Source organism: Solanum tuberosum, unplaced genomic scaffold (assembly GCF_000226075.1).
Source record: "Solanum tuberosum cultivar DM 1-3 516 R44 unplaced genomic scaffold, SolTub_3.0 scf00012, whole genome shotgun sequence".
Classification (NCBI taxonomy): domain Eukaryota; kingdom Viridiplantae; phylum Streptophyta; class Magnoliopsida; order Solanales; family Solanaceae; genus Solanum; species Solanum tuberosum.
This window is the reverse complement of record NW_006238937.1, coordinates 1099651-1109604: the sequence shown is the minus strand read 5'-3', so window position 1 is coordinate 1109604 and position 9954 is coordinate 1099651. Positions and strand designations below refer to the sequence as shown.

Below are 9954 nucleotides of genomic sequence, written 5' to 3'. Positions count from 1 at the left end.
TTAGTTTTATATGACACCCTATGTTTACATTCAAAAAACAAAAAAAAAAAAGAATAGTGGGGCAAGTTCTGATTTACGCGCGGTTTAAAATACAATTTTTGTTACGTGGGATGGGGCAGATTGAAATCTTCGCGGATTTAAGTCCCCCTCCCTTGCTCCGTTACTATCTGTATAGAAGTGAAGAGACAAAAAAGAAGTCAGACAACATGATTATGAGAAGGAATTTAACAATGTTATTTTTTTCTTTCTCATATAAGCGCTCAAGTAAATACCTTATGACAATGGGTAGAGCACACCCCCTTTGGGAAACCTTAACGCAGGAACGGATAAGTCCGTAAAGACTTTAATCCGCCCTACCCCACCTGGCCACGGGCCACCCCACAATTTTTTTAAATAATATTTTTTACGCGGTGCCATTCTCTAAAAATATGTAATCATAACTTACCTCAAAATTTAATACCTCCATGAATTTTTTCAGACCATCTGTGAAGCTGTTATCAAGTAGTATAAAATATTATTGCTAATAAAAAAATATTCCTGATCTAGATGGCTGATGATGCAGACCTGTATTTCAAGTTGATCTTGACGAAGAATGCCTCTAGGATTAGAATCTAGATCACTTTGACTTTAATAAAGACAATATCAGATATTTTTGCTCTTTTTATCAATACCTAAGAGTATGGAATATTAGCTTGAGATGCATTTTCAATAGGTGTGAGCTAGGATTTAACATTAAGTAATTACCATAAAAAACTCTAACGAATCTTAAAGGTCAAAGAACATGCATGAATTAAGCTCATCTTATAAAAATTACCTTAAATGAAGTTTTTTTTTTTTATGCCTCACATGGTTCTATGCTTCAAAGAAGGTAAGCGGGATAAACGTGTGAAATCGTGCATTTGTTAACTGAAACCAACACATGTCCAACAATTAATCTTGCAGGACTTGTAATTAAATAAATTTGAATTATTAGATGCTGGTACAATTACTTGGACAAGACGCTGAAGAAACTATAAAAAATATTATTACTAGTTCTTAACTATTACTCCATCTTATCTAATCTTTAATTCCGTTTCTTTGTCTTAATTATCATTTAGAGAATATTTTTCTTACAATAATTTTTTCAAATACCTTCTAAATATTGTGACTTGTTAACTATTTTAACTTACAATACTTTTTATATGTTTTTAAATATGTAAATTATATTCAAAAAGTTAAATATTTCTATTCATATTCACACCAAACTTTAGTTATTTTGATCCTCGTACTTCAAATTAAGTCGAACAAATTGAACAAAGAGAGAGTATTGCTTACCCCATTTATTAATTAACTTAAACTCAAGACATAATTCAGCCATCTTATTTGATTGGATGGTGGAACTGTCGTCGAAGAAGACTCAGTTGAAATTTGTCCATGAACTCTTCAAAGATTAGTTTATATATCCTAGTTGTAATAATCATAGACAAAAACACGTAACTTTTAATATTTATCTCTTCTTCTTTTTTATGATAATTATCACCATTTAAGACCTTGTGTCTATTTATTCGAATCATGATTAGCATATGAAATGAACTAATTGTTGAGTCGCTCTCTATATCTATCCTATTTTACATCTTTTGGATATTACGATGGAAAACAAAGCTGCAGGTCGAGTAGCAATGCCGCCTCCCACCACAGGGAAGCTAATAACCATTCTTTCCATCGATGGAGGAGGAATTAGAGGAATCATTCCCGGGGTTATCCTTGCATACCTTGAATCACAACTTCAGGTAATTGAGTATATATATATATGTTCAAGAGTACATTAATTATATGTTAAAAGTTGAATTCATGATCAACTTTGAATCTTAGATCTATCACTCACTGAATATATCGGTTTTGCTTGCAGGAATTGGATGGTGAAGATGCAAGAATCGCGGATTATTTTGACTTGATAGCAGGAACAAGCACGGGTGGCCTTGTAACAGCCATGTTAGCTGCACCGAACAAAGCTAAACGCCCTCTTTATGCTGCCAAAGATATTACTCCTTTCTATCTTGAGCACTCCCCCAAAATATTTCACCAGACCGGGTAAACTATGCTACCTAAGTTTATATATATAATTCTTTGATTTTTTTTTTCTTTTTGGATATATTAACCGTTAGACCACACCCTTCAAATACACTGTTGATTAATTTTTGCAGTGGACCATTTGGTGGGGTGATAAATCTAACGAAAATGTTGAACGGACCAAAATATGATGGGAAGTATCTTCACACACTTATAAAGGGACTACTAGGAGGTACCAGGTTGCATGATACCTTAACTGCCGTCGTAATTCCAACTTTTGACATCAAGGAACTTCAGCCTGTCATCTTTAGCTCATATGAGGTGTGTCTTCTATACCCCTGTAAATCATAAAAAAAAAAAAGAAAAAAAAAAGTGAAATTAACCACTTGAAATTAATTTGTAGACAAAATCAAAACCTGTTTCGGATGCGGAATTGGCGGACATTTGCATTAGTACCTCGGCAGCGCCAACGTTTCTACCTGCCCATAGTTTCAAGACCAAGGATGCTCAAAATAATGAACATGAATTCAACCTAATTGATGGTGGTGTGGCTGCTAATAACCCGGTAAATATATAGTACAGATAAAATTCTTGAATGATATCAGAGTAGAAAATCCGGTAATAATTATATATTTATATGTATGATGGATATTTTAGACATTGATCGCAATTGGTGAGGTGACAAAGCAAGTACTGATGAAGCATGAAGACTTATTTCCTATCAAGCCCATGGAATATGGTCGTTTTCTAGTGATCTCACTGGGGACAGGCAATGCAAAGAACGAGGGAAAATACAATGCTAAAATGGCTGCGAAATGGGGATTACTTAGCTGGCTAACTCATGACAACTCCACACCAATCATTGAAGCTTTTAATCAAGCAAGCGCTGATATGGTTGATTATCACAACTTTGTGGTTTTCAAAGCTCTTCAATCGGATGATCAATACCTCCGAATCCAGGTATATATCTATCTATCACACGGAACTGTCATGTTATAACAATTTAGTTGCCTTATTTTTCAGATTACTAATAAATCTCGTCTGCTGATTGATACGACCAGGATGACACTTTGACAGGGAACTTGGCCTCAGTTGATATAGCGACAAAGGAAAACTTAGAAGGCCTCGTTAAGGTAGGAGAACGGTTGCTGGACAAACCAGCTTCCAAGATAAACTTAGACAAAGGAGTTTATGAAGCAGTTGAGAACGGAGGAACCAACAAGGAAGCTCTTCGAAGGTGCGTACACTTGTCTATCACATTTATACACGTTGAACATTCATCATTATATATAAACTGCTGAGGAAATAGTACTGATCATTGCCTCATTTTCAATTGTTGCAGGTTCGCAAAGACACTTTCAGACGAGAGAAAGTTCCGCCAGTCTAAATGAAATTGTATTGTCATCCATTTTAATGTATTGTTTGTTTCAGTTTAATAATATTCCGACTTAGCCATTCCTTTTCATAGTACTTTCATATAAATACATGGTATTCAAGTCGATCCATTTGGGAGACTCCAAAAACAAAGTTAACCAATATAGACACAAACTGCTGCATCCGTAAACACGTGATAAGCTGAAGTAATCTATCTCTTAAGAGAAATTAAATTCTTAAGTAAGTAATTTCACATAATTAAGTACCTGAGTAACTCACTCCATATAAAACCAAGTATAAAGTTAAATCAAATATAAGGTTCCAAACATAAAAATGACAAGGTAGCTGTTTGTGGCACCCCCTATTTTTTAAAATATAAAAGTAATCAAGTTGCTGCTGCTTCAGAAATTCGGGTCTGAAGTTGGGCTCTGGCGTCTGTCATGATTTGACATATCACCGACCAGAACAGAAAAATTATTGGGGCATTGGCTATTTGATATACAAAATTGAGATACTATCACCCAATCATCCTATTTTAACTAACACAGATGAACAAGGTCATGCAGTAAATAACATCAGCTGACAATGTCCCACGCTGTTGAATTAATCCTCTCTTTCATAATAAGCTTTCTAAGAGTTTCAGTAAAAATCATTTTGATCAGAAACTCTTGCTCCGGCAATCTTGACAACAGGGTGATCCTCTGGTTGGATAAGTTTCAAAGCTGGATGAACCCTCACATCACCCATTAACAACTTTTGGTTAACATCCAACTCACTCAAATCTACATCAATGTAGGGAGGGATGACATCCGCTGGGCATAGAAACTTTACCGTTCTCTTGATGATATTCAAATATGAACCTACCAAATTGGTTAACCAATAATTATTAAAAATATAACAACAAATCTAGTGAAGTCCAACTAAGTGGGGTCTGGGGATTATTAAAAATAAATAAAGAAAAACAAAAGCGCAAGCAAATAGATATCATCTCACATGTTATCCGTTTTTCCTTTCATCATTCAACAAGGATTATGTTATTGCTATTAAACATATATTTCAATTCAAAAACTAATGTAGTAGATACTAAAAGTCTAGAATTTGAATGCACTATTAAATAACTGATATAAAAAGAATAAATACATTTCGTGATTATGAACGAATGCTATTGCAGCGCGAATGATTAGTCCCCATAGGTCATGAGTTCGAGTTTAGGTTAGGTCCCCCCATTTTAGTTATTTTTTAAAAAACAACTCTCTTTGTAGGTGGGGATTTCAATAATTTAAATTTTGTAATTTTCTGGTAAAAAAGAGTGTAAAAATTAATATTTGGATCCTTTTTACAACCAATGATGACATTTCTTTAGTATAAGTCAAGTCACGTTATGATGAAAATAAACGTAAATGATATATTATTCTATGAGTGATGTTTCTTTAGAAATACAAGTCAATTGAATGTGATGAATATAATCGTGACCAAGATATAATTGAGTATATATCGTAGTACGATGAGTTATGTTATATCTCAACCTTCGTTCAATTTATTTTCACATTTTAGGGGTGATTAGACTATATTTATTTATAATATCTTATTTAAAAATTGCCTAGTTATATTCATTAAATAACTGATATGAAAAGAATAAATAAATTTCGTGATTATGAACGAATGGTATTGCAGCGCGAATGGTTAAAGCTTAAGCGATTAATTCATAGGTCACGAGTTCGAGTCTAGGTTAAGTCCCCATTTTAGTTATTTTTTTAAAATTACTCTTTTTGTAGGTGTGGGAATTTCAAACATCTGATTTTGATGAACTTCAAAAAAAATTATTGTTTTTCAAACGTGTGGTCTTGCTATATCCACTACAACACAGATTTGTTGAATAAGTAATAAGAAAGAAAGTAATTTTTTTTAAAACTACTCTTTTTGTAGGGCTGGGAATTTCAAACATCTGATTTTGATGAACTTCAAAAATTTTATTGTTTTTCAAACGTGTGGTCTTGCTATATCCACTACAACACAGATTTGTTGAATAAGTAATAAGAAAGAAAGTAATTTTTTTTAAATTACTCTTTTTGTAGGGGTGGGAATTTCAAACATCTGATTTTGATGAACTTCAAATTTTTTATTGTTTTTCAAACGTGTGGTCTTGCTATATCCACTACAACACAGATTTGTTGAATAAGTAATAAGAAAGAAAGTGAAAATAGAATAAAATTAGTTCATAATTGAGAAGCAAAAATATTATGCTCATAATTACAAGCACATAAATTGGTCTTAAAAAGACATTGAAAGTAGCAATTTATGCACATAATTTAGCCCCAAACAAAAGTTACAAAAAAAGAAGCTAAATTAGAATCCAAAATTTGGCAAAATAACAAAGACATGATCAACCTCATCATCACAACCACATCCATAACAAGGTTGATCGTCGTCACTATTAGCATGCCATTCATTCACCTGAACAATACTCTTGTGTTCACCAGTGCAACAAGGATCTGGTGTTTGCGTCAAAAATATCGGATTACTAACTCAAACATTATCTATCATATAGATTAGACTCTCCCTCCATTGCTTTATTTCTTTTCTTTGAGGGAGTTTTTCCTTCATGTGGCCAATGAATCTGACCGCGGCTCGACTATCGCTGCCGCCCGCGAAAATGAAAATAATGGCAAGCACACATGTTGCGTCAATGTGTCCTTTTTTTGCTTCCCAAAGCAAGCTCCAGGCAATTATTTTTTAAAAAAACGTCTTAACAAAAGAAACATTATTGAAACCATCTTAATACATAACCATATTTAAATTTGTGAGTAAAAAATCAAACTGAAAATTGCAAGCTGAAAATTAAGAAAAAAAAATTACCGTCCCTATTTTGTACAATGTCTCTCTATTGCCGTCCCCGATTCACAAAACATGCCCTCTTATCTATTTGATCTCTTGTCCTCACAAACCATGAGAATAGTGGGAAGTCCGCAAATGATACCTTTTCGTAAACGCTTTCTTCACTACCAACTATTCCGAAAAGGTATCATTTGCGGACTTTCCACTATTCTCATGGTCTGTGAGGACAAGAGACCAAATAGATATGAGGGTTTGTTTTGTGAATCGGTATATGAAGGCTGGCAATAGCGAGGCATTGTACAAAATAGGGACGGTAATTTTTTTTCTTTTTCAGCTTGCTATTTTCAATATTTTACTCACAAATTTAAAGATGATTATGTATTAAGATAGTTTCAATAATGTTTCTGTGTTGCTTTTGTCAAACATCTGGGTTCACTGATCTTGAAAAACTAACGGAGATAAGGTCGATAGCTTGTAGCAGCGACCGCTACAGATCCTGCTCCTCTACAATTTTTGGCCCCATATTCTGGGTGTGCCATGGGGGAATATTTCCACGATAATGGAATGCACGCATTAATAATCTAGGAAAGCTCAGGTTATGAAATCGCTTAGCCGTTAATTAATTGAAAAATGGATTATTTTTTTTAAATAATTGCCCGGAGCTTGCATTGCAAAGGCTTCGGGAAGCAAAAAAAGGAAGACACAATGGTGCAGCATATGTGCTTGCCATTATTTCCATTTTCGCGGGCGGCGGCGACAGTCGAGCCGCGGTCAGATTCATTGGCCAGATGAAGGAAAAACTCCCTCAAAGAAAAGAAATAAAGCAATGGAGAAAGAGTTTAATCTATATGATAGATAATGTTTGGGTTAGTAATCCGATATTTTTGACGCAAAGACCAGACCCTTGTTGCACTGGTGAACACGAGAATATTGTACATGTGAATGGATGGCCTGTTGATAGTGACGATGAACAGGATGATCAACCTTGTTATGAATGTGGTTGTGCTGATGAGGTTGATCATGTCTTTGCTCTTTTGCCGAAGTTTGAATTCTAATTTAGCTTTCTTTTTTGTAACTTGTTTGGGGCTAAATTATGTGCATAAATTGTTACTTCTAATGTCTTTTTAAGACCAATTTATGTGCTTGTAATTTGGCTTTGTAATTATGTGCATAATATTTTTACTTCTTAATTATGTTCTTGCTTCTTTATTATGAACTAATTTTATTCTACTTTCACTTTCTTTCTTATTACTAATTCAACAATTTTGTGTTGTAGTTGATTGTTTGTTAAAATGAAATAGCAAGACCACACGTTTGAAAAACAATAGTGCAGTGATCAGAAATTTTTTGAAGTTCATCAAAATCAGATGTTTGAAATTCCCACACAAAAATAACTAAAATGGGAGACCAAACCTAGACTTGAACTCGTATCTATGAACTAATCGTTTAAGCTTTAACCATTCGCGCTGCAATAACATTTGTTCATAATCACGAAACGAAATTTATTTAATCTTTTCATATCAGTCATTTAATGAATATAACTAGGCAACTTATAAATAAGATATTATAAATAATTATAGTCTAATCACCCCTAAAATGTGAAAATAAATTGAGCAAATGTTGAGATATAGCATAACTCATCGTATTACGATATATACCCAATTATATCTTGGTCACGATTATATTCATCACATTCAATTGACTTGTATTTCTGAAGGAACATCACTTATAGAATAATATATCATTTATGTTTATTTTCATCATAATGTGACTTGACTTATACTAAAAAAATGTCATCATTGGTTGTAAAAAAGATCCAAATATTAACTTTTACACTCTTTTTTACCAAAAAAATACAAAATTTAAATTATTGAAATCCTCATACCTACAAAGAGAGTTGTTCTTTTAAAAATAACTAAAATGGGGGGACCTAACCTAGACTCAAACTCGTGACCTATGGACTAATCATTTAAGTTTTTACCAATCACGCTGCAATAACATTCGTTCACAATCACGAAACGAAATGTATTTATTCTTTTCATATAATTTATTTAATAGTGAATTGTGAATTCAAGTTCTAGACTTTTAGTATCTACTATTAGTTTTTGAATTGAAATATTTGCTAATATACGTTATTTCTATTAAGATTTTGGATATTTATATATGCAATTAAAATTTTAAAATTTTGGTATTAATTGACACCTTAATTCAAAAAGGTGAGCGCCTCGCCAGGCCCTTGTCGCCTTTTGCCGTCCAAAACACAGAGGTGGAATGAGTGGGACCTAACTATATTATTAGAAGATGACAGAAGATGGCTGCATCAGGTCTTTTCCAGAGTGGAAGAAATGACTGAACCATAAATGATAGTGCTGGACATCAACATCCTAGCCCGATGGCTTTACTACAGTTCTTCACCAATTTTTTTGACACATCTTTAGAAATGGGATGCTCTAAACTTATACCAATTCTATCCGGAAGGAAGATTTTAGAAGAGCTTCACTGTGCTTAACGAAAGGGAGAAGTGAATTAAGAGATTCCAAGCCGATCCGTTCGTTAGTTAGTAAATGATTTCAAAATCACTTGCTGAAAGAATAAAGAGGGTAATAGTTGCATTGATTTGAAGTAACATCAAGTGAGTGCCTTGATCGTCAAACCTGGAGGTCTAAGAAAACTTGACATAGTGAAGGCCTAAGATTGTGCTAACTGGAACCTCCTCCTGATTCCTGAACACTAAAATGATAGGAACTGATCAAAGATGGTTTCAACAGATAACACATTCCATCTAGAGGGTAAGACTGTCGGTGCTGATTAATGGCACACCAGCAGGGTTGTCACCAAGACTTGGACAAATAGCAAGAAATCACCAGGCATGTTTCATTTAATTCAGGATTTGAACCTTAGCCTCCCATGGCTCATTCCAATTACAACAGCTAGACTACACCCTTGGGTGCTCTACATTGAGAAACTTCTACATCCATCATAACCATATAATATTAGCATTTAATAAATTCAAGAAAAGGCAGATGTATCAATTACTAACCTTTCTTCAAACCGGGGGACACATCCTCTCCTCTAAATACAAGAGGATCCTCAACCTTTAGTAAAGCACTTGATGGAGCTCTTATAAAGGTAACATTAAGAGGCGCATCTGAACCAGCTTCCAGATGAACCTGAACATTGAAATAGATAAATCGCGCTACTAAAATCCATCTAAAGCTCTGTTTCCTTAGCTACAGCTCCTAAGTATAAATGAATTAAAAGCCAGTATCTATCTTCATATCAATTCAAATTAACAAAATCTAATAAATAGAGGGAAAATACCTTTCTGGGCAGAACTCGAACTTTCTCAATAACGTCAGTAGATTCAAAGTCAGGGTGAACCTCAAGATCAAACAACCTGGATAAGAAATGGGAGCGACCGAGATGGTTAACAAGCTTCCTAATCTGATTAGCCTGAACAGAGATGAGTCTTTTGTTACCACCGCGTTGGCCATCCTCTTGTTCAAACACTATGCTGGGTACCCGCCCAGCTTTCCTCTCCTTGGCGGCGATGTTCTTGTTCTTGCCCGAAGTGACACGTACAACGGCATGAATAGTTTCTGCGTAGTGGCTGAAGAAACGAAAATGGTGGAGGGATTTGGTCAGCACAATGCGTCGGATCAACATTCTTGAATGTGATCGAGTCGGAGAGAGTGC

General features: G+C 34.3%; 2 protein-coding genes across 2 annotated transcripts; one reads left to right on the top strand and one right to left on the bottom strand.

The window, feature by feature from the left end:
- The first annotated feature begins 1248 nt into the window (after positions 1-1248).
- On the top strand, positions 1249-3514 carry LOC102598099 (patatin-like protein 2). Its single transcript, XM_006339850.2, has 7 exons — positions 1249-1769; positions 1889-2070; positions 2184-2370; positions 2453-2614; positions 2707-3009; positions 3111-3286; positions 3392-3514. Exons 1-7 carry the CDS (start codon positions 1629-1631, stop codon positions 3438-3440), a joined length of 1200 nt encoding a protein of 399 aa, XP_006339912.1. The 5' UTR covers positions 1249-1628; the 3' UTR covers positions 3441-3514.
- A 237-nt stretch (positions 3515-3751) lies between these two features.
- On the bottom strand, positions 3752-9948 carry LOC102598427 (50S ribosomal protein L25-like). Its single transcript, XM_006339851.1, has 3 exons — positions 9580-9948; positions 9299-9428; positions 3752-4283 (listed from the first exon to the last, which is right to left on the bottom strand). Exons 1-3 carry the CDS (start codon positions 9922-9924, stop codon positions 4063-4065), a joined length of 696 nt encoding a protein of 231 aa, XP_006339913.1. The 5' UTR covers positions 9925-9948; the 3' UTR covers positions 3752-4062.
- Between the last annotated feature and the right edge of the window lie 6 nt (positions 9949-9954).

What these genes read in the sequence shown, in the direction of transcription:
- LOC102598099 (XM_006339850.2), top strand. Translation starts at nt 1,629, where the DNA reads ATGGAAAACAAAGCTGCAGGTCGAGTAGCAATGCCGCCTCCCACCACA. An exon ending in AAAATATTTCACCAGACCGG is followed by an intron (nt 2,071 to 2,183) that starts GTAAACTATGCT and finishes TAATTTTTGCAG; the next exon opens with TGGACCATTTGGTGGGGTGA. An exon ending in GTGTGGCTGCTAATAACCCG is followed by an intron (nt 2,615 to 2,706) that starts GTAAATATATAG and finishes TGGATATTTTAG; the next exon opens with ACATTGATCGCAATTGGTGA.
- LOC102598427 (XM_006339851.1), bottom strand. Translation starts at nt 9,924, where the DNA reads ATGTTGATCCGACGCATTGTGCTGACCAAATCCCTCCACCATTTTCGT. An exon ending in TTCGAGTTCTGCCCAGAAAG is followed by an intron (nt 9,429 to 9,579) that starts GTATTTTCCCTC and finishes TTCAATGTTCAG; the next exon opens with GTTCATCTGGAAGCTGGTTC. An exon ending in GTCCCCCGGTTTGAAGAAAG is followed by an intron (nt 4,284 to 9,298) that starts GTTAGTAATTGA and finishes CCAATTTGGTAG; the next exon opens with GTTCATATTTGAATATCATC.